At 35.9% G+C, this 27,121-nt stretch overlaps 1 protein-coding gene across 22 annotated transcripts in view; it reads left to right on the top strand.

Moving 5' to 3' along the window:
- The window catches only part of CDC14A (cell division cycle 14A), a 151,552-nt gene that overhangs the window by 32,950 nt on the left and 91,481 nt on the right, over positions 1-27,121 (top strand). For 20 of the 22 annotated variants that reach the window (XM_077120117.1, XM_077120115.1, XM_077120111.1 and 17 more), the window contains one exon: positions 3,999-4,091. In XM_077120117.1, coding sequence (XP_076976232.1) covers positions 3,999-4,091 — 93 coding nt within the window. Of the gene's footprint in view, positions 1-2,722; positions 2,818-3,998; positions 4,092-9,273; positions 9,971-27,121 lie in introns of those variants that run through there. The other 2 variants (XM_077120121.1, XM_077120119.1) reach the window with 2 other exon arrangements.

Raw genomic sequence — 27,121 nt, 5'->3', positions numbered from 1 at the left:
CTTCTTCTGCCTACCACATTTACTGTGTAAGTGTTCATCTCAGGCCCTTTCTGGCTACTGAATTATGTTTTCTTGGTAAAGCACAACATGCTCATTATATGTCAGCCTTGCACAGGACCTACAGTTCCTGTCAAACTGGACCCATCTGGCATTGTTCCTATTGCTTTGGGAAATGATGGAATGTAGCAAGTGACCAATAAATGTTAGCTGTTGTTGTTTTTGCTGTTGTTGTAGTGGGCTGGCTGTGTTTATTTAAGTTGAGTGTTCAGAAGGCTATATATTCCACTTTCAAGACAGAATCTAAAATATAGAGTGGATAGTGGGTGCAGGTTATGGTTTGTAATAGGTAATGTGCAGCCTTTGGCCGAGCAGGCAAAGAGATCAACAGGTCTTGGTATTCCTTCGATGACATTCTTCCCTTTATGTTTGACTGTATTCACTTGATTTGACCTATTTCTGACTTTACTTAGAGTTTTTGTAATTTCTGAGCTTCTTGTGTAAAGCAGAAAGAATCTGCAATAGAATAGATATCTCATTGAAGGTCAGAGGCCATCCAATGATTTTGCAAGTCTTCCCCTTGAAGGGTCTGGCCAGCCTACTAGACCAGAGACAGGCCAGAGTAAGGAAGAGGAAACTGTTGAGTATTAAGGTATGATGTTCTCTTGGGACTAAGGCAGAATTTGAGAAAATATCTACTGGGTTCATTCATAAGGTAGAGTCCTATGGTCTCCAAACTACCTTTCTTTCCCTAAATGGTTAGTACTGGCACAACAGGTGTCAGAGAATGAGCTGCGTGTTCCTCCAGAGGCTCGCCAGTCATCAGGGTTGCCACTGGATAGCATTGTTTCTTCTAGGGGTGCTTTGAAAAGTAATATGTAGTTTGTTTTTTAGTTTGTTTTTAATGGAGGGACATAATTAATATTGGAAAGGAAAAAACATTAGGGTTTTTGTATAATCAGTTCAATCAAAATAAAACATCAGCTAAACAGTTGACAAAATGACAAAATGTTTTAGTATCCCCCAAATCTTCTACCCCAATACCAGAATATTTCCTTTGTTGAAGACCATTCCCAACTCACTAGTATAAACCTATGTGGCAGAATGGCTGATAGGCTTAGAAAAGGGATGCCTTGTTTTGGCAAGCAGGAAAATTAGGACAAGGCCTTATAATACCTAAGATTTTTTTCTGTAACAATTCACTTTGATTTGGTTTTATTTCCTTAAGCGAGAACTCAACTCTCTGTGAGCTAACCTAGGAGATACTGGCCAAGCTTTGCTAAGAGAAGATGATTTCTCGGCTTTAGTGCTTGGATATCAGAGAGAGAAATGTCTGACTTGGGTGGTGAGGGTAGTGCCTTTGAGAAAGAAAAATGTGAATTCCCAAAATACCTAAGTTAGTAGTTTTACATTTTTTTCCCCCTGGAAAATTAGACAGGAAGTTCTCATTTAAATTTTTTTTTAAAAAGTACCATTTGCTTCTAGTAATGTTCACTTTCAACAGCTTCCCGTAGGAAATATTTAAAAATAGTTAAAATATCTAGGTATAGTTTGTGAAGAATATTGTTTTCCTGATGTTATAATTTCTGAAAGCTTGAACAGTTTTAAAAATTCTTCTAAAGTCCTTAAAATTTTAATTTGCATTATATTTACATAAAATTCTTTTTTTAGAAGTATACAGTGAGAAGAAAATGTCCCTCAGAATTCTGTCCACTGGCTTCTTGGTTCCCATTCCAGGATGGTCTCTGTATTACGTACACTTCAGAACAAGAGAGACAACAAAAAAAAGAGGAAAAGCAAGCAAACATAAAATAATCCAAAAAGACCCAAACAAACAAGAAATAAGCATTGGTGATGAAAGAACAGCAATATATGACATAATCTGATGCACATAACTGAGGTTATAACTGAGGTTGTGACTTCTGGCAGGTGGAACTGTAAGATAAATATAGTTCCACATTATTAAATGATAGAAATAATTTATTGTGGAACATAAATTCTTAGTACAAAAGAGCATCAAAACAGTACAAATCTCAGAGTAGATTGTTGATATTTTGTTTCCCACAGGTGTTTGGGGGAACCAGGAAATGTAAAGAGTGAGATGGTGGGGAGAGCGGTTGAGCCCTCAGTGTTTAGTCTGACTCTATAGAGAGCTTGGTCTCTGGAAGGCGGTCTTTAGATATTCTGATATATTGGGATTCAGAGACCATAAAAGGAGTTTAGATTAAGGTCCTTAATTCCTCCTTTGGTGAATCAAACATAACTTACTGATGGAGAATAATAACTAGCAAAAACGAACAGGTAGTAAAATGAAATAGAAAAAGGACATGTGCAGGTGGTCAGTAGTAACAAGTTGAAAAAGCAAAGACAAGTGTTAGCACCTTAGGCAGTGACCTATAAGTGTTTATGTAATGTCAGTTCTTTCACAGCTGACGGAGCAGAATTGAATTAAATGTTATGCTCTTTATTTTGTAGGGGTATTTTAGTAAACCATTGGTAATAAGAGGCCCTCTTTGAGATAAACAATAATTGTTAAACATTGAATTAAACAAAAGCGATGTATTGTAATAGTAATCAGAAAATGTAATTCTTGGTTATCAAAGGTAGAAACACCTGACTTGAGTGGTAAGGGTTCCCATGCTCATTGTGGTTACATGTTAAAGCTAGAATGTTGCTGTTTCATTTTAGACAGACTTCAGAATTGAAGAGTTTCTTTTCCTTGCAGGAAATAAAGAAAAAGTAAATAGTTGAGTTCTGTTGCCATTTTTAAAGGGCCTCTTAAAGCAGGGATTCTTTGTGGGTTGTGATCAACTGTTTAAGGTAAAAAAGCAATTTTTATAGTCAATATGAACTTATAGACAAGTGAACTGTATAAATGTGCCTGTATTTTGAAAACCTTTTGTCAAAATGCTGTGTATGTTTTGAAATATGAATAAATTGAACAGACTTCCTTGACATGCATCTGTGCTCTCATTGTTTTACATTCATTTTCCTTGTAATTAGTCATTTTATTTTATTTTATTTTTTGCATGGGCAGGCACCAGGAATCGAACCTGGGTCTCTGGCATGGCAGGCGAGAACTCTGCCTGCTGAGCCACTGTAGCTTGCCCTCATTTGATTTTTTTTTTTTTTACATGGGCAGGCACCGGGAATCGAACCTGGGTCCTCGGGCTTGGCAGGCAAGCATTCTTACCTGCTGAGCCACCGTGGCCCGCCCCTCATTTGATTTTAATAGAGCTCTTTATTTGTTTATTTCTTTTCATGTTCCTAAGCATGTATAGAACATGCCATGTTGCTTATTGTAAATTTAAATAGTTGAGCATGTAGCATATTGTTTGGCAGATAGCAAGTGCTTAATAACTGCTTGAATCCATGAATTTAATATATGACTACTATATTGTATTAAGCTATTTCCTGATATAATTCTTTTGATGGTTCTTTTCCTATTAACCACTTATTTTCATGTAATTAAAAGGCAATTTTCATAGAACATTCTAGAAAGAAAATATTACTATTGGTGCTCTAGCCAATATAGGTACTTAAAAATTATTTGAGAGGAAAATAGAGTGATTGACATATTTAAAAAATGCATAATATGGAAAGTATAGATAACTTCTGGGAGTGAGGGTGGGGTGTAGGGAATGAAAAAGGGTGAGTGGACTTATAGAATCCAGTGAATTGGAAAGAATCATCAAAAATGGTTCCTGCTCGTAGAGATTGCAATAATTTAATAATTTCCACTGCTTCAGTCTCCTTTCTTGGTGAGAAACATACCTGTTACATAAACAGTTCTTACATCATGATTGGGATACAGGAAGTTTGAGCTAGTAATTTCCCCTTCCCAAATGCACATATCTAAATGCCAGAGAAATTGAAGTTGAAAGGTGTTAAATTTCACTGATTGTTCTGCGTCTTTGAAAGTTAAGAGAGGATGTTTATCTTCTGTGTATTTTAGCATTGTTTCTGTGGTTACACTAACTCTTTTCATTTCCTCTGCCTAGTCATACAGTTTATCAAGAAAGAAAATTGTGCACTATACCTGTTTTGATCAACGGAAAAGAGCAAACGCAGCATTTTTGATAGGTTCTTATGCCGTAAGTACTTTCTTCATGATTATTTTTTATAATCAGGCTAATGCTACCACTTTCGAGTAAATCCAGGCCACTTTATTAGCAGTTTGGGAATTGATCAGGAATGGAAGGTATGGTCTAATGTCCATAAGCTTTTTACTTTCTAGATTTTACCCTCTAGTAGCTAGTGAGAGTCTTGGAACTGAAATATATAACTTGGATTCCACAGTTGTGAAGATGTTTTAATGAAAATAATCCAGGTAGGGATATTTTTAGCGGAAGAGAAGTATATGTATGTGTATCTGTTTATGATACTGTAGAACACTTTAAAAAAACCTTGAGGTATTCCATTTTGGGGAAGAGGAGATATCCTAGATTACATGGGGGAGGATTAATTTTTTTTTTAAATTAATCTAGTCATTATTCTATCCCTCCAGTCTCTTCATTCATCCATTAATTCATCCATCCATCCATCCAGTATCTTTAAGCATCCACTATATGTCAGGCATTGTCCTAAGGGCTAGAGATACAATTGATTAATAAATCACAATTTGATATGGGGGATAGACAGAAAAAAAATGGAATTGCCATTTGTTATGACCCAGATATGTATGTAGTGAAGCAGTGGCATAAAGCCATGGGTATACATTCTGCTTGGAGTGGGTCAGGGATCTCTTCATAGAAAAGGAAATAGCGGAGCTAGGTCTTGAAGGATAAATATTCACCTTTTGGAAATAGGATATGGAACTATGAAATAGGGACTTGTAATTAGGTATGACTGAGGTATAGGGTCTGGGTGGCGGTGAGGGTACGAGGGAGGAGAGGAGGAAGAGCCATATGCAGCAGTGAGTTATCATGCACTTTGGAATTGGCAAAGGACTTTTGGTTTAATCCAGTGCCAGTGGGAAGACCATAAATGATTTATTTATTGTAGGTCCACGGTCATCACGACAGAGGAGATTAGTTTGTTTTATAGCTTCCCTAATAATAGACAAGATTTAAAAAAAATATTTTGATTGGAAATTTTGTTCTCCAGAAGCACTAAAATGAAAATGTAAGTTGTGCATGAACATGTTAGGGAGTTTGGGAGTGGAAAAGTCTGGAATTATATATATATATATATATATATATATATATATATATATATATAATTATATATATATATAATATATATAATAAGTATATATATATATACTGAGATTGGGTACAAACTTGGTAGGCAGAAACCTTTTTAGGGATATGTGTGATTATCTGGTTAGGTATATGCTGGTTTAAAGGCAGGGAGAATAGAGGCATCATTTCTCATCCTTGGGGGGTTGCTGTGCTTCTCTGAAGCATGGAAGCACACCGCTCCATGACCTTTAAAGAGCCTCATTCTGTAAGCCTTGATAGAAGAAGGTACCAGATACTAAACATCAGGCTCTGCCATATCAAATCAAAAGCTCTGGGGGTAGAAAGTCCTGCTGTGTTGTTGGAAACACTGTCAGCAGTTTCAGGGTGTGATCTGAAAACAGCGGCAAGCAGACAGCGAGTCTGCTGGCCTAGAACCTTGCTTCCAGAACTGAGATGCCCAACTCTGCCCACCTTTTTCTCTGTGCTGTGGCTTTTTAAAGCCTTGGACTGTTTTTTGGGGACTTGGTCTTTCTCTCTGTATAGAGATCATGGTATAGTAGAAGGAATAGCTAAGTATCAGAAAAACATGAGTTTTTAGTCCTGAAGTGGCTCTGTCATGGCGAGTAAGCCACTTTATCTGTCTAAGCTTTCTTTTTCCTTATCTGTAAAACGAGAGGGTTGGATGTAATGACCTCTAAGTTTCTTTCCAACTCTTAGTATACTAGGATTATTTGTTGTGCCAGCCAGGCTATTCCTTTTGTTTTAAGAACCAATATGAAAAACTGGCTATTGGCATGAAGGTTCAGTGAAGTGCTGATAAGCTGAATTAAGCAGGCATGCTTATTTTTCATTTTATATTGATAAAAACTACTTTTTTGAGACTGGTAATTGACCCGATGCTGAAAATATGAAGACTCTATAATAATCTCTGGATTCAAGCCACTTAAAAAACCATATCCTTGTAGAGGGGTTTTGTGGTTGGTGCTTTGTGAACATGTTGTTTGTGGCTTCTTGACATAAGGGGTTGCCATCGAAAAGAGGGCATTTGTTGCTCCTCTCCTTCCCTTTCCCTTCCTTCTTTTCCCCCCTTCTCTCTCTACTTTTCTTTTTAAACACCTTCTCGCCCCATTTCGTTTAGTATTGTCTTTAATTTCAGCATTGCCTCTCTAGATTTTTGGAAAGGAAGTTTAGTTACAGTAGATATATTGAATTTGTGATAAAATACTCTGTGATAAGATATATCTTTTAATAGAGAAGTTTATACTACTTTAAAGCAACCTAGGAGAAATTTAAAAGGGGAAAACCCAGTCAGTCCTGGTGTGCTTGAAGAAGTGCTGAGTATAACTTGGGCTTGTCTCACACTCTACGTACAGTCCTGAGAAGCAGGATAAAGTGATTGTTCTTGTATTGGGCACTTCTCAGTTGATTTTATTTTCTAATTTTGGAATGCATGCCTCAGAAAGCTTTTTGACACAAACAGTAAAAATGAAGACTAAGAATCTTTTATTTTTTAATGCAATTTTATTGAGATATATTATATATTCATGTACCATATAAATATCCAAATTGTACAATTAGTGGTTCACAGTATCATCATATAGCTGTGCATTTGCCATCACAATTGATTTTTGAACATTTTCATTACTCCAAATAAAATAAAAATAAAAGTGAAAAAGAATAGTCAAAATATCCCATACCCACCTCCCCCTATTATTTATTTTTTGTCTTTCTTTCTTTCTTTCTTTTTTTTTATTCATTTGTCCATTCACTGGATAAAGGGAGTGTCAGTCACAGGGTTTTCACAATCACGTGGACACACTTTAAAAGCCCTGTAGTTATCCATTCATCTTCAGGAATCAAGGCTATTGAATTATGGTTCAACAGTTTGATTATTTGTATTTTCCCCTAGCTACCACAGTACATCAAAGACTGAAAGGGGTATCAATATACTGCATAAGAATAATCTCCAGAATGACCTCTCAGCTCTAGTTAAAATCTCTAAGCCACTGAAACTTTATTTTGTTTCCTTTCTCTTCCCTCTTTTAGGCAATAAAACTTTTTCACTACCACGCTGCCAGGGCCATGCTCATCTCTTGAAGCCATGTCCCATGTTGCCAGGGAGATTTACAACTCTAGGAGTTGGGAGAGGGCAGTGAGCTCACTAGCAGAGTTGGCTTAGAGAGAGAGAGGCCACATCTGAACAACAACGGAGGTTCTCTCGGGGTGACTCTTAGGCATAATCATAATTAGGCTTAGCTTCTCTTTTGCAAGAATAAGTTTCACAAGGGCAAACCCCAAGATTGAGGGCCTGGCCCATCAGATTGACAGTCCCTAATGATTGTGAGAATATCAGGTCGTCCCCAGGTGGAGAAGTAGAATGTTTCTACCTTTTACCCCAGACCCTCAAGGGGGCTTTGCAAATACTTTTTAATCTACTACCCATATTACTCTGGAATGTATAGGGGCATCCCACCAACCTGTACAAACCAACAAGATCTCATTCCCTAATCGAGGTTCCATGTAATTATGGTGTTCAAATACAGGTGTTCAAATGACCATACAAGTTCAATTAGATGGTGTGTTACTGAAAAAAATAAATTTTTGCAACAAATAAACATCTTTTCCTTTGGTCTCACACAGAAGTTGAAGGACTAAGAATCTTAATCTTTCCTTAAAGAGAATTTTGTTGACTCTGTGCATTTAATTGTTGACATATCTTGCAAGAAGATAATATTTGTTATATATACATTTCAATTAAAATGTATGTATATTCATTATGTCCATTTGGATAAGTCTCAATCTTCTGGGGGAATCTTGTTGAATACAATGGACCTTTACAATGGAGTAGCCACATATTCTATGTGAGTCAAGCTATGTAGGTGTGTTTTTTCAGAGTAGTCCTTAACAGTGAACATGAACATGTTCTTCTCTTCTAAATTTGGGCTCCAGCCCTCTCTCAACTGGCCATTGCCTAATAAAAAAATATTTTGTTCTAAGATAAGCCTTTTTCCTGATCCTTAGTTCCCTTGTTATGTAAAAATTGGATAATACCAGGTTTTCCTTGACTAAATCACAGATGACTATTACAAAGATCAAAGGTCCAACTACCTGCTTGATTACTCCACGTGAATGTCTAAAAGATAATCTCAAATTTATTGTGTAAAAACAGAACTTTTCATTCCTTCTCTCCCCAAACTTGTTTATTCCCCTAGCCATCCTCTTAGTAAATGGAGCTACTATTCAGTGAAGTGATAAATCAAAAGTTAGTAGTCTTTTGTTCCCTCTTCTTCCCTCATTCCACATTCTATTCATCAGCAAGTTTGTTCAGCTCAATCTGAAAGACATATATTAAATCTGAATATGCTTTTCATCTTTGTTACTATCACTCTAGTTCAAGCCACAGCCGTTGTTCACCTGAATTACTACCACAGCTTCATAATTCCCTCCTTTTTATATCCTTGCTTCCCTTTTATCTACACAATTGTCAGAGTAATTTTTTACATATGTACATGTCATTACCCTGTATCAGATCTGTCTAATGATTACTCACTGTTCTTGGCATGAAGTTCAACCTCCTTACGGATCATTATGATCTTCTCTGATCAGGCCCCATCTATCTCTGTGATCTTGCTGACTGCTCCTGTTGTACTGGGCTTTCTAACTCTAAAGACCTTGTTTGTTCCTACCAGAGGCCTTGATACTTCTGTTCATTCTATCTGGTTCTTATCTCAGACCTTTGCATGCCTAGTACCTTCTAATGTCATCTCCTCAAGAGAGTCTCCCTCTGAAGTTCCACCCTGTTACCCTAGCCCAGTTATCTCCAGCCCTTCTGTTTTATTTTCTTAACTGTACTCTAGAAGTTGAAATTACCTTTTCATTTTTGTATGTACTTGCTTATTCTTTCTCACTCAGACTAGAATATAGGATCCTTGCCTGTTTTTGTTCATTGTTGTGTCTAGGGAATGGTAAAATATTTAACAAAGGGTTAGGCCCAGGCTTTCACTAGTTGAATTGGAAGCAGACCACTGAGTTCTGGAAGCTTCCTGCTGTGCTGAATCCTGGGGAAGTCTGGGGTGAGGGTGGGGTTTCCCAGGGAAGAGACTTGGGTGGCCAGGATTGGGTGGAGTGGGATGCTGCAGGCAGCAGCTCTTTACCAAACTGGTAGGCAGTTCTTTCAGTGTTTGAACCCTAGATATCAGCTTAGAACTCAGCCTGGCACATAGTAAGTGCTCTGTAAATTTCTCTTAAAGGAATGAATAATGAAATGAAAAAATATGAAAGAAACAAGGAAGGTAATATATGGTGATCTCTTCTGAAAACTCCCAAGTTGGACATAAAGTATAAAGTGGTAGCTTCTTCATGACCAGAATAGTTGTAGTAGTAATGACTGAGTCAGTGGTGGTCTTTAAAGGTATAGAGTCAAAGTAGAGGTCATAGAGTAAGTGTAGTATCTGGTATACAAATTTATGAAATGCTTTTGAGTATGAGACCTTGTGTCAAATTATGAGGTACCTACAGAGTCAGGGCTTTAATCTGATTTCTCTGTTAGATTATGATTTCAGCTACATCACAGAAGCCTTTGTGAATCTATTTCCTTGTATCTAAATAGGGAAGAACCTCTTTATACTTTGTCTCATATTGCTGTCATGAGGCTCAAATAGGAGATCATGTTCAATAGGGAAGGATTTTCTTTCTCTCTGGGTGATCCTAAAATCAGGGTTGCTGGAACACTGTGGCCACTGGAGATAGTGACACAGATGCAGGCGTCCATTTCGGAGGAGACCCTACTGGTGAGTGCTTACTGGTGAAGCATCTCTTCACTCTCTAAGCTGTGACATTGTACTCCATGAGATGTGCTCAGATTTTAAGAAAAAAATAAAATTGAACTTTGCTGGACTGGTGTTTCCCTTCCAGTTAATAATCTGTGCAGTTTTAAAGTAAGGACACTTGAATCATCATAGCTTTTGTTTGTTTCATAGCTGCTAAAACAAATGCCATATAATGGGTTGGCTTAAACAATAGGAATTTATTGGCTCACAGTTTCAGAGGCAGAAGGCTTGCTTCCTCTGGAGTTTGTAATTCTGGCTGGTTGGCAATCTTTGGGGTATTTTTTACTTTTCTGTCACATGGCATTGCACATTGCACCATCTTTTTGTTCTGGGTTCTGTTGACTTCTGGTTTCCTGCCCTTTCTGTAGCTTCTCTCTCCATCTGACTTTCACTCTACTTATAAAGAACTCCAGTAATCTGAATTAAAGCCCAACGGGTCTCATTTGGGCCACACCGTAACTGACGTAACCTCTTGAAGGTAACTTATTTACAATGGGTCCACACTTGCCAGGATGAGGACCAAGACCTTGTCTAAACTGGGGTACACAATTTAATCCACCACATCATCAAAAACCTTTCCTCGGAGTTTGAAGAAAGCAAATTTTAAAAATTATAAATATGAATTAAGTTATTCAAGATGTGACTATAGAACAATTCCTCACTGATACTTGTTAATATATTGTTTTCAGTTCATAGGCCTGTGACAAAGAGGTCAAGGAGAATTTGGATCAGACCACAAAATAACGGCAAAATTGGAAAATAAGTGTATGAGGAGGAGTTAAAATAAGTGGTATTCTTTAGTCTAGCAAATTAGGTTCAGAGTTAAAGAGACTTAAAGCTGTTTCTTTTACATATTTGGAGGGTGCTTAAACAGGTGATAACCACATTGTATTTTCCGTAACACACTTGTTAAATGCTCCTGTGGCTGAATGAGAGCTCTGTTATGGATTATATCTGGCATTAGCTTGAACCAGCTGTCAGGTCTGAATTGGGTGTGACCAGGCTGTGTCTGTGTCTCCAATTTATTTTTGTAGATCAACACTTAAAGCCACAACAGTGGTGCCCTAGTACTAAGTCTATCTGTAATTGTAAAGGAGCTGTTCTTAATCTGGTGTAGTGGTGGAGAGCAATTTCTTTAGCAGAATGACAGGCTCAGCTTTGAGCCCCCCTGTTAGTTGTATGTCTTGAGCACACTATTCATCTAGACTCCTATTTTTTGTTTTTCACCCTTAAAATAGGGATAATGACACCCCGCCTACTAGAGTAGTGGTGAGGACTGCAGGAGTCCTGCAGTTAAAGATGTCGTTGCAGTGCCTGGCGGCTCTAGACAAGGAAGCCTTTGTAGCCTCCCCAAAAGTTTTCTGAACTTCTACTTCAGTGCTCATACCACTTCCCCTGAAAAGCTGACGATCTCAAGGCAACTTCCTGCTTTTATATGCTTAATCTTCCCTCCTCTCTACCCAATTTTATACTTAAGTCCTTTGCTGGCTCAATAATACTCAGATGGTTTGTTAATCTGATTGCTGTTTAGGATAATTCATTGGAAGGTATGAGTGTGAGGTTTTCTTTCTCTCTTAGGGTATTGTTTGCATTTTAAATGAAGAACCTGTCTAAACCATGTGATTTTTCTAATTTGTGGGACATGTATTCAGGCATTCATTAAATCACTAAATATGTATAAGCTTCCATGAGCCCTGCTGGGCATTATCGTGTGCCCTGGGGAATTAAAAAAAAGAAAGAATGCCTAGATTGGAAGAGGAGACAGATGAGCAATAAGTAGTTGTGAGAGTTTGCAACAGATGCTAATTTTGGATAAATATAAATTCGTTCAATGAGTGTTTTTTGAGCCTCTATCCTACATCAGGCTGTAATGTAGGAGTTGAGGGTGTTGAGGTGAATATCTGATATTCCTGGCTTTTGGTGCACTTGGGGAAGAAGAGGGTCAACCCTGGAGCCTGGGTGGATCAAAGATGATGAACCCAGGCTGGCCAGGTTGGTAAGGGAATATCAAACGGGGAATAGCAGGGAGGTAAAGGCTTTTTGTGTGTGGGCAGCAGGCAGTGAGGGAGGATTGGGAGAACATTAGTTATGTATTAAATATCTGGTCTGAAAGAGGATGAATTAATGAGAAGATTTTTTTTTTTCCTCACAGATTTTAAATTAAAAGAGTGGCATAACCACTTCATGAAATATAGGAAAATTCCTATATGTATATAATTACATCACTCTCAACTCGAACTGTTTACTTAAGTGTAGTTGCAATGTAGTGATGTGAATCAGTTTTTCACTTTTCACTTAGTCTACATGTATTTGGCCATTTTTCTGCTGAGATGGTCAAATAATATCCCATTTGGAGGGTTTACCATTGTTTGCTTAACAATTTAGATGATTTTCAAATTTCTTATAATGTGACAAACATCTATCTGCATCATAAATGTTTCTGGTGGGTTTTATCTTTAGATCAGCAGAAGTGAAATTATGGTTCCTAGAGCAAATTATGTTTGAGCCAGTTTGCACTAAATTTGGTATTATTTTGTTTCACATTCCTTTGCACAGTAGGTATAAACCTTAAGAATTTGGAAATTTAGTAGGTGTGTAAAATATTACATTCTTTTACTAATCACTTATTTGGTTTTTGAAGTGTATTATTGCTGTAGTTTTATGTATAGATTTATTAACTTCTTAAATAGTTTAATTTTTAAAAATTGATTTTTGTGTTTTAGTACATTTTAAAGTTGGAAAGAGACTATTGGTCTCATTTCTTAAAAATAGAATTCTTTTCCTCGTGTATACTCTGTACCAATAGATGCAGACCCTTAGAATTCACACCCATCAGTCCAAGTTTTTTATAAAAAAATTAGGAAGTCCATATACCTTAAATTCTTTTACTCATCTGGATGCTTTGTTAATAAGTACTTCTTCATACCTGGATGTAAAGATAATTAATTAGATCTGCTGAAAATATACCTATTAATTACTTAACAATGAGGTGTCTGCTGAATTATAGGAAATTATTTTCATAAAAAACATTAGGTTGAATAAATGTTCTTTAAAATTTAGATAAATTTATCAAGAAAAATGTTGGTTCAAAATAATAAATATTTACCTTAAATAGTTGTTAAAACAATTCAGTTTGATTTAAAAGTGATAGGATTTGAGTATGTTTTAGACCATTGAAAATTGATTAAGCAGGTCAACTAACTCTGAAATAATACATTTTTTATTGTTTGGCCTAAGCATATTAGTTTCTTTTAACTTACCTCATCAGTAAATTGCGATTTCAGAACTGTTTTAAATTGTCATTAAAAAACAAGTAAGTTGAACACATATTCTTTAAAATTTAGATAAATTTATCAAAAAAATGCTGGTTCAAAATAATAAAGGCATTTACCTTATGTATTTATTAAAAAAATAATATAATGGATGTCAGTTAGTGATGTTCTGTCATCTCTGTGGTTTGGTAACTCTAAGAGATAATGTTTGCTTCAGCTCATAGAAACTTGGAGAGGAAGGGAGGGGTGGCATATGGCTGGGGCAGGGCAGGTTCCTGTTTGCAGTTCCTTCCTTTATAGAGTGTTAGTCAAGAATGCTTTTGTGATATTGCCTGTAAATGGGCCAGACAGTGTTTTAGCCTTGCAGGCCTGTAATTTTGGTGACTTTAAAACCCAGTCATGCTTCCTGAACACATACAGCATCTTTGAATTTTGTATGTCTTTGAGTTGGAAGTTCTGTTAGTCTTCTGCATATGGTTAGAGCAGTATCATCTCTTAGTCATCTTTCCTTGCATGTTCCATTTAGCTTTGTGGGCTATGAAAATCAGCTGTTTATTTTCATTTATGGAAGGGTTTTTCCCCAGATTAAACTGAATAAATTTTTTTAGCATTTTTTCTTGTTCTCCTTTCAGCAACCTGATAAACTTCCTCTGTGCTATAAATAAACTCTGAAATATATGTGTATGTATACATATATGTATATATATGCATGTGTATGTATACATATATGTATATATATGCATATGTGTGTGTATATCTCTATATAGATTTCACTGTATATTTAGTACTGGTGCATCATGTATATTTTGAGCAGTTGTACATTTCTGAATCTGATTAGTAGCCTTGGAATGACATAGACCTTCTATGTGTAAAGCTTTTGTTCATTTGCTTCATTTTTATACTAAATTAAGGGAGTGTATTTTCTTAAACTTTTTATTTTAGTAATCAATAGAGAGTACAAAATTTCCCATTTTAATATATTCAAGTTTACAATTCAGTAATATAAATTATATTCACAACATTGTGCTGCTATCACTGACATCCATTACCCCTCCTTTTTCATCACCTTAAGCAGAAATTACTCGCTCATTAAGCTATAACTTTCTCTTCCCATTCACCCCTGCCACTGGTAACATGCAAACCACCATCTGTCTCTATGAAATTTGTTCCTTATATTTCATATAAGTGAGGTCATACACTATTAGTCTTTTTGTGTGTGGCTTCATTCAACCTAAGGTCTTCAGGGCTCATCCATGTTGTAGCATGCATCATAACTTTATTTTTTATGGCTGAGTAATATTCCATTGTGTGTGTATTATTTATCTATTCATCCATTGATGGACCCTTGGCTTGCTTCCTTTTGTGTTATAAATAATGCTGCTATAAACATTGGTTACAAATATCTGTTTGAGTCTTTGCTTTTGGTTCTTTTAGATATAGCAAGAAGTTGGGTAGTGGGGTCATATGATAATTCTATTTTCAATTTTCTAAAGAACTGTCAAATTGATTTCCACAGTGGCTGCACCATTCTTACTATGCAGTGTATAAAGATTTCTATTTCTCTGCATCCTCACTGACATTACTCTTCTGTTTTTTTAAAATTAATGCCATCTTAGTGGGTTTGAAGTGGTATCCCATTTTGAAGTGGTTTTGATTTGTATTTCTCTGATCACCAGTGGTGTTGAGCATCTTTACATGTGCTTATTGGCGATTTGTGTATTTTCTTTAGAGAAATGTCTTTTCTAGTCCTTTTCCCATTTTTAAATTGGGCTATTTGTCTTTTTGTTGTTGAGTTGTAGCAGTTCTTTATATATTATGAATATTAAACCCTTCTTAGATGCATGATTCACAACTATTTTCTCTAAATCTGTAGGTTTTCTTTTCACTTTCTTAATAGCATCCTTTGATGTACAAAAGTTTTAAATTTTGAAAAGTCCATTTAATCTATTTTTTCTTTTGTTGTTTGTATTTTTGGTGTCATATATAAAAATAATCACTACCAAATCCAAGGTTATGAAGGATCCCCCATCTCTCATGCTTTCTTCTAGGAGTTTTATGGTTTTAGTTCTTGTGTTTAGATTCTCTTGTTTGTAGACCCATTTAGCATTTTTTTTTTTTTTTTGTGTGTGGGCAGGCACCAGAAATCGAACCCAGTTTTCCAGCATGCAGGCAAGAACTCTGCCTGCTGAGCCACCATGGCCCTTTAGACCCATTTAGAGTTAATTTTTATGTATAGTGTGAGGTAGGGGTCTAACTTCATTCTTATTATGCATTTGTCTGCCAGTTTTCCCAGTATGTTTGTTGAAAAGAGTATTCTTTTTCCAATTAACGTGCTTGACACCCTTGTCAAAAATCAGTTGGCCATAGATGTATGAATTTATTTCTGAACTTTCAATTTTATTTCATCATGCCAATACCACTCTTTTGATTATTGTGACTTTGTGTAGTAAGCTTTGAAATCAGTAAGTGTGAGACTCATAGTTTTGTTTTTTCTTTCCAAACTTGATTTGGCTATTTGGAGCCCCTTATGATTCCGTATGAATTTTTTTTTTTTTTTTTGATGCATAGTCTGGGAATCAAATCCAAGTCTCCCACATGGAAGGCGAGCATTCTACCACTGAACCACCTTATTCCATATGAATTTGTGTATTGGCTTTTCCAATTTGCAAAAAGGCTACTGGGAATTTGATAGCTATTATGTTGAGTCTATAGATAACTTTGGTATGAAATCTTAACAATATTAAGTCATCTTATCCATGAACATGGGATGTCTGGCCATTTATTTAGGTCTTTTATTTCTTTCAGCAATGTTTTGTAGTTTTCAGTGTACAAGTCCTTCACTTCCTTAGTTAAATTTATTCCTAGCTATTCTTTTTTGAGCTATTGTGAAGGGGATTGTTTGAAAATTTTCATTTCAGAATAGGAATGTACTTTTTTTAAGTTCTGAAATTATATTATTTGTTTATTATCTCTCCCTTTAAAGGAAGAAAATTTGCCTTGTTTTCCACACTAGCACTAGCATCTAAAACATGAGAACTTCCTAAGTGCTCAAAAAATGTTTGTAGAATGAATGACTGAATGTTTAATTGATAAATAAGCTTAGTATGTTGTATTTTACAGTTGTTTTAAGTTTAATATGGAATGATTTTAAAAACTGATTGCTAAATGTAAGATAACATTTTTCTCAAAGAAATAATATTCAGCTATGAATCTACTTGTATGTATGCTAGGGTTGAAAAAATAACTAAATTGTAAATAACGGGATGTATATTTCTCAGTGTTGGGGTAATATATGGAGATACCAAGCAGGAAAGGCTTAGAAATAACTCTGTGATACTGGCTTATACTTGGAGACATTGATTTGAATGTACTGTTACTTTATTTATACGTTTATATATATAGAAGAACCAAAAATGATTGTCTAAAAATAAATGGCAATCATTCTTAATTGTAAAAATAATAAGTAAGAATCATAGTGTTTGCTTTAGGGGTGTTAATATCTTTTGTAAAGTTATTGAGTAAAACAAGTGTTTTATATAGTTCTCTAAAATTTTGAAACTGAAATGAGCTTTGTTATTAAAAACAATTATTTGAAATCAGAATTGTGTATAATAGTCTTAATTTAGCCTCAGTATTATTTCTGTGCTTTCTCAATAGGGGAAAATCTTTGTTCGTACGTATGAGTAGTTGCTTATAAATGTCAATTTTTTTAACAGCTGTCCTTACAATCTTAGGACTTTTTGCAATAAAAAGTAATCTAGGGGGTGCAAGGGTAGTTCAGTGGTAGAATTCTCACCTGCCACGTGGGAGACCCAGGTTCGATTCCTGGTCCATGCACTTCTCAAATAAACAAAAATTCAACAAGTGGCCCTGCAATAACAGGATATTCACATGGAAAAATAAGGAAATGTGACCCTACTATACAGCATACAAAAAAAAAGAAGTAATCTAAGGCTTGAAAGATAAATACTAGAAAAATTTTGAATCAAAGCTGAATCTTTAAAAATTTTCAACCCTATTCAACCTTTGTGAAAAAAAATCAGGAAAAAGGTGCCCAAAGCCCTGAAGATATTTATTTATCCGGTCTTACCTAAGTGCAACTGAAAAAGCATTTGCCATATCTGATATAAGATCATGTCCCAAACATGCCTGGGTCTCCCCGAACCTGACTGTGGAACAATGCTGTTTGATTTTATAGAAATATATGGACAAGAACAGGCTCACATTTAAACATATCTCTAGTGCAAAGCTACAATCTTCCTAATCAATAAGACATTTATTAGAATATATACAAAAACTGGAGATAATTCTTCCATGTTTTACATAAAAATGAGGTTATTTGGCTGCCCAGTATATGTGCCAATTATTTCCACTATGGTAAAAAAGTTAAAACTGAATGCATTTGATTGTGTTTATTGTTTTCTCTTAGTTTAAAAATAAGCATATATTAATTAAAAAAATTGGACCCCATTTTGTAAAACCATTTAAATATCTCTACAGGAAACTCACTTGGAAAAACCTTGCTCCAGTCCTGCTTTCTCATTTTACAATTGGGAAATCTGAGCCCAGATTGATGAATCCAGGGCCCAAATTCAAACCCAGTTAATGAAAGGGAGACTAAAATTGAGGTTGCTAAATTGTCTGTTGGGAGATTTATCCAGTCACAGTGTAACTGAGTTGTGCTCCTCTTGGAGTTACACATTGTGTCTAGACCTTACTAGTCTGCAGAAGATTGAAAACAGTACACAATGTGGAAGGGTAGACTTTTCCACTTAGAAAGCATTGTTTCAAATTCACTAATCATACAGTTTCTCTTCTAGGCAGTATCTGAGTTTTAATTGTGGCTGATGAAGTTAACACCCCAAATACCCTTGGATACCAACCTAGTGAAGTGCTGGTTCTTTTCACATTCACTTTTAGTGATGTCTCCATGGATATCTTAGGGTATGTCTACGTGTAGGGGAGTGATAGGGGAACAGGAGAACAGAGTTTTTAAAACTTTTTTTACTATAGTTCACAGCATGAAACTTATTTTACATTGCAGCTTTGTACACGCACTCATATTCACATACCCTCATCATTCACATGTTGAAATGAAATGAAAGATTCATGAAGTAATTTTTACCTTACAACATGTGAAGCATATTGACATGTTATAGTTGTTCTAATTTATTTAAAAAGTAGTCATTATCCATAAAATTGATTTCACTACTCATCAGTGGGTCAGGACCAGTAGTCTGCAAGACACAACTATTAGAGAATCTACTTATTATGCTTAGATCACAAATGTATTTACATTTTTTTCTTTTCTTTTGTCTTTTTCTTTTTATTAATAAAACCAATCAATATACAATATGAACATTCTTTTTTTATCACATAGTTGTATATTCATCATGATAATTTCTTAGAACATTTGTATCAATTCAGAAAAATAAATAAAAAGAAAACAGAAAAAAATCATACATAACCATACCCGTTACCCCTCCCTTTCATTGATCACTAACATTTCAATCTACTAAATTTATTTTAACATTTGCTCCCCCTATTATTTATTTGTTTTAAGTTCATATGTTTTACTCATCTGTCCATAAGGTAGATAAAAAAAGCATCAAACACAAGGTTTTCACAATCACACAGTCACATTACAAAAGCTGTGTCATTATACAGTCATCTTCAAACATGCTACTGATACACAGCTCTACATTTTCAGGCAGTTCCCTCCAGCCTCTCTGTAATGCCTTAACTAAAAAGGTGATATCTATATAATGTGTAAGAGTAACCTCCAGGATCAACTGTCGACTCTGTTTGGAATCTCTCAGCCATTGACACTTTATTTTGTCTCATTTCTCTCTTCCCCCTTTTGGCCCAGAAAGTTTTCTTGATCCCTTGGTGCTGAGTCCCAGTTCATTCTAGGATTTTTGTCCCATGTTGCCAGGAAGGTCCACACCCCTGGGAGTCATGTCCCACGTAGAGAGGAGGAGGGCAGTGAGTTTGTTTGTCGTGTTGGCTGAGAGAGAGAGGCCACATCTGAGCAACAAAAGAAGTTCTCCTGGGTGTATCTCTTAGGCCTATTTTGATTTGGGCACTGAATGAAAAGGTGATTGTTTGCCCATTTGGGGTAGTCTACAATTTAGAAGAACAGCTTTAGGCATACTGAAAGTGTTCTGAACTCCTCACAGGCTCTTATCTCTAAGTATCTAGATGTGCAGCTGATTTCCAGATGGTATTGATTCAGTTGATATTTGATTGTTAGGAGAACCCAAGTTTGCTTTAAGGTCTCAAATAATATGATTCAATTTTTTTTCCCACATTTTTTGAATCACTATTATTCTCAAACTCCTTTCTTTCTGGTAGCCAGTGTGCATTTATTTCAGATGGGGGAAAACCTTGAATGAGAAAAGCATGTGCTTGGGTCTGCCTTGGGTGTCCTGAGCCTGTCATATTTGCTCTGTTTATATTTGTGCCTTATCAAGTTTTATTTCTGAAATTGACCTTGTAAGTTATATAATGCCATAGTTACCCACTGGCATTTAGTCTTAAATCTTAGACTTATAAGGGTTTTTTTGTGCATAATTTTAATCTATGTAAATTTTATTTCAAGAAATCTTTTTCTATTTGATATAGCAACTAAAATTGTGGCCTTTTCCCCATAATTGAAAGTGAATGAGTAAATTAAAAATCCTCTCCATATATACTTTCTGAAATGTTAATAAAGGAAGAGATAACAGCAGTACTTCTTGAAGTTGCTGTGTATTCAATTATTCCTAAGACTTTTGATGCCCAAAATACGATTCTGTACTAATAACCTTAGTGTCCATGCAAGCTATTGGTGAGCCCTACGTGCTCACTTTAGGGTAATTCTGTCCTGTCTCTCTTGCTTTCTCTTTTTCAAAGCTGAGGCTCCTCTGCCTCAGCCTTGCTTCCCCTGAGTCCTCTGCCCACCCCCATGATAAATGCTCGTGGAGCCTTTGGAAGAGTTTTCATTATGGAACATCAAGCTTTTGATTGATGAGGACCTAAAGCCAGGGATGTAGTTAGATAACAAATTCACAGATAATAAGAATAAGCAGTAGGGCTGGGAAAGTGTAATCTCATCCTAAGAAAAAATATTTAGAGTGGCCACAGTATGCCATAGAATTACTTAATTAGGGGAGTAACATTTCTGGTTTATGGTTTCAAATTAATGAGCAGGCAGACAGGCCTTTCCATGTGAAGATACATACTATAGCATGAGTCAGAATTCTTCTGTGCGTGGGTGTGGAGTCATTTGGTAGGGCCTGCTCTGGGAAATTTCTTAGTTCAAATCTAATCCCCTTTTTGGAGAAGCCTTTCCTGATCTTTCCTCCCTAATTTGTCCACTATTTTACTCCTTACTCCCAGCTATGTTTTTGGTCATTTTCTTATTACCTGACCCAGAACATGGCTTCATTATAGCTTTACTCACCTTGTCTTGCAATTAATTAATTGTGTGTGTGTGTATGAATATATATGGACATATACACGTATAATCTACAGAATGAGTCCCTTGCAATTCATTGTTTTTGTCTCACTCTCTTAATAGAATGAGGTTCTTGACAAAGGGATGTCTCTTATTCATATTTGTATCCTTAACTCCTTTCGTAGTTCCTGGTTCTGTTGTTTTAATGAGTAAAGGAATGAACAAGATAGGAAACCTCACTGGAGCAAATTTGGATTTCCTATGATCTTGGATGTCATTTTAACAGTGTGTAGGAAATGATGTGGTACCTGCTACCTGTATCAGCATGGGGCTTTGTAAATAGACTCCAAGTTCCAGGTCCATTCGTCACAGTGCTCCCACCTCCTTGTCCTGCCCTGACAATGCCTTTGATTTTGAAATCAACTTAAGGATATGCTCTGATTCTCCTAATGGCATGCAGGGTATTTTCTTTCCTGGAATTGGGATAACCTTAAATCCCATCATTTTGAATGTGATAAAGCATTTTTTTCTCTTCAGAAATGCCTGAAATTTTGAGAAATTTCTCAGTTCCTGCAAGTGAATTGTAGTTTTGGCAGCAAGCTACATGTTTTAACTAAAGCCAAATTTAAGTTTTTTTCTTTTGTGAAAAACACATTTGTGAAATTTAATGGAATAAGTGATAAAATGGAGTTCGCATTTAAAAGTTTTCTAAAATCTTTGTTTTCCTGTCTCTAACTAAGTCAGATGTATAAGTTATAAAAACCAAAACAGTTTTAGGATCACCTAGCATTAGGTTATTTAAAAAATATATTAGATATTAAATTTTAAATATGTGTACCGACTGGTAAAACTCTAGTGTTTTAAAATTCATGGAAGAGGAAATCAGATTTCCATGGAATTAAATATTCTATAATTTACCCAGAGTGTCACTGGATTGCCTCTATTAATTCACTTTAGCTTTTTTGTCTTTCTTTTTTATTTTTAGATGAACATTGACCTTGAAATCAAATTGAATACCAGATTTGAGTGTGACATTGGGTGGAGTCGGGTAGGGGGTTGTCTCTGGCTTTTCCGTGTCTACTCTAGCAATCCAGAGAACAATTCCCCCCATGATGAATTGTTCTGCAGTTGTATACAGTGATTCTTCACTGAGTTATGGAAGTAGATGAACCTTAAAGAGGATCTTTCCCTCTTTACCTAGTCCTCCCCACTGGCCCAGCCCCATTGTACTAGGAGACCCAGAGAAATTAAGCAACCTGTCCGCAGACACAGAATTGGGAAAGACAAGAACCCTCCAGATTGTTGGCATTCCAGTGTCCCTTCTGTTCTGCCTTAGCAGTCCCCAGCTTACTCAGATACTCATAGCCCAAGGGAACAGTATTATGTGAGAAAATAACATCTTTTCTCACATTTTGCTTTCTGTTTTTCTTTGTGCCTGTTAACTCATCCCTCCTCATAATCTCTTTGTAGCTCTCATTTTCCTTTTTTCTTTTCTGTTACTCTCACCTCTTTTTCCTCCTTCTCTGTCTGGCCTGCTTCTTCCCTCTTGCTTTGTTTTCTTTCTCTTTATCCTCCTTTCTTAACTCTCCAGTATATAGAATAGCAGCATTGTATTAGTTGGAGTTTTTTTGGTTTCATGCAGCAGAAATTGGCTCTTTTAAGACAGATATGCGAGTATCAACCAGGGCTGGAAAGGTGAGGGACAGGGATGTCTCTGGGGCTTTAGGCAAAAAAGGATTTAGGAGGAGTTTCTTTGGGGTACTGTTCTCAAAATGAATTAACTCATACTTTCAGTCCTTGTGTCATTTTACTCAAGATTGGAATTTCTGAAAGAGTTTGTCTGATTGGCCTAACTTGGGACTTATACCCGCAGCAGGGGAAAATCAGGGAAGCTGCTGGGTGTTGGGGGAAACAGGAACAACAGATGCCAGAGATGTTTTTTCAATATTTGGTGTATGGAATGAGATTTTGTGTTCAAATTATTTATTAAATATTCTATTTTCTCTTTAAAAGGAGTTTTAAAGGAGAAAAAAAGCCACATGAATTTTACTCTCAACTTTTATAAAGCCCTTATTGGTATATTATTTTTTTCCAGAAATACCTGCTTGTCTAACTCTATAGGTTGAACACTTTAAAAATATTTTTGTGTTTTCAATTTCACAATAAGTTGACATATATGTATATTATATGATATCATAAAGCTATAAAATGAATGCAAAAAGACAAAAATCAAATGGTAAAAAAGGATGAAGGTGCAGACAAGCAAAATAAGATATATATATATATGTATAAATATATGTATTTATATGTTTGTATATAAAACCTAGATACAGGAGAGCTGTTAAACAATTAAATAGTAGAAGAGTAAAGCTTAAAACGTATTACTGAATTTCCTGGTACCTTAGTCAAAACAGGGAAATAGGGAGCTCTGTAGTCTTTATTGAATGAAACTCTTTATTCGTTTTAAAAGGAAATAATCCTTCCCTCTCCCCTTCTGTCTGGTTCATTTGTTCTTTCATTCTTTCATCAGATAGATAATTGTGGAGTACCAGTGCCACATGTTCTTCTAGGCTCTAGGGATATAGCCATGAATAAGACAGAAAAAACCCCTGCCCTCATGAAGTTTACATTCTAGCAAGTGAAATGAAGTTTCAGATATGCATGTAATTAAAATGTGGTGATTGGCTGGTGATTGGCTGGCTATTTCAGATTGGAAGTTCAGAGAAGTCCTTTTTGAGGTGGTGACAGTTAAGCTGATAAGAGGTTGAACCTTCTAGGCAGAGGGAATAGCAAGAACAAAGACCTTGAGGAGGCAGTGAGCTTGGTGTACATAGGAACCAAGAGAAAGCTGATGGGAGCACAGAGGATCAAGAGGCAATGAGACCTGAGGTCTCAGCCAGGCCTTTGTTTGTAAGGGGAAGAGTTGGGATTTTGTTTTCCATGACATAGGACCTATTAAAAAGATTAAATAATCTTACTTGCACTTCAAAAGATTTTTAAAACTCATCTTTTAAACTCCACTCTAATCTCTCCATGAGGCAATTACCAAATTTCCCTTATGTTACGTATGCTTTAATGGTCTGATGAATTGTTTACATGTCTGCCTTCCCTGTGAGCTTCTTTAAGACAGAAAGCATATTATCTTCATTTTTATGTCCTTAAAGTATAGCTCAGTGCCAGAAATAGACACATGAATGAAGAGGTAGATTCATTGCACGGTTGAAAAGGACTTTGGCAAAGCTTGTTGATACGCCCTTGGAGTTTCATTGAGAGTGTAGACTTCCTTTCTTATGTCAGCTATCACTTAAAACTAAGGCCATTGTTCTTGAAGAAGACTGTATAATTATATAGCTTTTACAGTGTGACTTGTGATTGTGAAAAACTTGTGTTGATTCTGCTTTTATCCAGGGTATGAACAGATGCGTAAAAAAATAGACAAAAAATAAATAAATAATAGGGTGAGATAAAAGGTAATAATTGGGTAGCTTGAAATACTCTGGGTCAATGAGAGGGAGGGGTAAGGGGTATGGGATGTATGAGTTCTTCTTTTTTTTGAGTGATGCAAATGTTCTAAAAATGATCATGGTAAAGAATACGTAACTATGTGATGATATTGTGAACCATCGACTGTATGCTATGGTTGGACTGTATGACTGTATGTGTGTAGATATTTCTCAATGAAAGTATTAAAAACAAACAAACAAGGTGGGCGATGGTGGCAGCATAGTGGCAGAATTCTCGCCTGCCATGCTGGAGATCTGGGTTTGATTCCCGGTACCTGCCCGTGCAAACAAACAAACACAAAAACAAACAGAAAACTAAGGCCATGTTTATTTGTAGTTCTGTGATACAGTTCATGCATTAAGCCTTCTGACTTATATAGGGAAAAAAGCTTTTAATGGTGGATCTCCACCATAATTATGTATCTGAGCGGCCCATGGGCCAGACCTCCTTTCTCATCAGACTCTCAGAGGGGAGAGGTCAGGATATCTATATCTTAAAACAGGTTTAAAGTTTTTTTTCTGCAGAATACTTGAAGTTGGGATCTCCTGGCTTGGAGGATCTACAGTAACATACAAAGGGATGTTCCATGAGGTCAGGGACATGTCTTCCTTGTTCATGGTCTTATCCATTCTTTGCTGAATGAATGAATGTACCACTGGTCTGTAGAGCTGTGGAGAAGTCTCTGTTCATCTTCTTTTTATTCCTCTGCCTCATTTTCCTTTCTACTACTACTAAATCTGCAGTACAAGTCTTACTGCTCCTCAAAACATGTAGGTGAGAAGTTGCTGACCAGGAGTGGAGGAGGGGGATATTTTCTGGAAGTGGTGGAGCTACCTATAGCGGTGAGCCAGGAGAGGGAAATTCCCAGTAACTAGGGAAGATTGATGGACTTCTTGTATGGGTATATTGGTTATGCATGTAATAGATATGTAGGTTGAATTTAAGTTACTTTTATTTAAATTTGAGTTGCTGTCACTTGTTTCAGTTCTACTGTGTGGGAATTAGTAAACTAAAGTCTTTAGGAATACGGTTACTCCTTTAAAAGTCTATACACACATAGGAATGATTATTCTGTTATCTTCTTGAAGGTTGGTCCTGTCATGTGGCATATGTTTGAACAGTTTGGGCCAATGCACAGAAAAATTGCCACTGAATCTTTTCTGCAAACATCTGACTTGTGTGCAAAGCTCTTATTTCTCCTTTCTCTAAGCAACAACTCTTTTGTAAATACTGAAAGAGAACAACTCGTTCCTTGTTTGTTTTCCTTGTTTGTTTTCTGTTCTTAAGGAAGTTCAAAGAACAGTGGTTTAGAAGTTACTGGGAGATTCTAGATCTGAGATTTAGTACACATGCTGGGTGGCTTCTGTCTTAGAAGTTTAGATAACATCTCACCTATAAACTTAAAATCCAAAAAGTAGTAAGACGCTATGTTTGAAAAGCTTTTTTTTTTAAAGTCTCTCAGGTGTGTGCTCTAGTTACTGAAAGGAACACATTGGATTATCTAGCCCACCTTCATTTCTCTTAGACAGATCATAGGCTTCTATAAGTTGGTGCGAAGTAACCACAGATTGGTTTTATTGCCCCTACACTCCAGTTGGTTTCCATTCCTGGCGAGTTTGGCTGTCTTCCTCTCATGTATATCCAAAATATTTCTGAACTTTCTCTCTTTTCTTCCCAATTATTTCCCTCTAGTTATAGAAAGAAAATCTTTCTTTTTTCCTATTTTTCCTGCCTCCCACCTCTTCAGATTTGAAATCATTCCTAATCATAATACCAGTATATTAAAGAAAGCTGTGCATTTTGAAGTGTAATTATGTATAATGAAGTGCCAGCTAAAGCATTTGAAATAATTCAGGGTTCACTTTAGAATCATTATAAACATGTTCACTGATTTCCTCCTGTTTTTCTAATCTAGTCTTTCCTCAAGTATTAGTATTGAGGGCAGATAATTTAAAAAGAAAACTTTAAAAATTATTTTCATGTTTTAGTGTTTAGTTTTTGAAATAGTTTTCCACTACATTTTATTTTAGATATATGATTTTCATGACAATATGGAATAAATAATCATTTTTGGACCAACCTAGGACCCTAAAAACTACGATTTTATCTTTAGGAAAGTATTTCTAGAGTTCTGAATATTAACATTTACAGATAACTTTTGGAATATAATTCATTAGCAATTGATAAGAGGTGTTAAGAGGACTTTCAGCATTGAATTTGGTTTATTATAGTAGATCCATAAATCAATACCTTCATTCTAAAAGAAGTTATGGCTCTTTGTCCTCTAAGCTTGATCTAATAAAGCCTTTGATTTAGTAAAGAATGCACTTTTCTTGCTTTTATTTTCGCTTTCCTTTCTTAGTTTGAAAAAATATTATGAACTAAAACTCATACTATGTCTAGAAGTAGATAGTGAAACTCAGCATCAGTTTTAACATGAAACCATTCCCTCTGAAAATATGTATTATTCAAGTGATATACTGGAGTGAATCTGTGTTTGTGTTTTATACCGAGACCGTATTCTTATGATGGCGGGATAGATGATACACAGGGTTATGTTTACCCCGTGTGTTGTAACATATCAGGTTTGTGCTCAGCCTGTGTGGTACTAGGGGCTCAAATTTTCTTCGCACTAAACATTTTATCCCTTTTCCCTTGATTGGGTCCCTTTAGACTTCTGTTTGCTGAGAACATTGGCTTAGTGTTTCCTTGGTTTGTTGAATAAGGGGCTGGGCTACTTCATCAAAATACAGCCATGTCTGTGTTGGAAAGTGAGCTCTTCTCAGGCAGGAGCAGACCCTAAGGATTACTGAGCCAGTGTTAGCAAGAGACATATATTTGTCCTGGGTTTAGCTGTCAGTTCTAGAAGGACATCATTTTAGGCTTATTATGAAAATT

The sequence above is a fragment of the Tamandua tetradactyla genome, chromosome 11 (assembly GCF_023851605.1).
Source record: "Tamandua tetradactyla isolate mTamTet1 chromosome 11, mTamTet1.pri, whole genome shotgun sequence".
NCBI lineage: Eukaryota > Metazoa > Chordata > Mammalia > Pilosa > Myrmecophagidae > Tamandua > Tamandua tetradactyla.
This window is presented reverse-complemented; position numbering and strand designations above follow the sequence as displayed.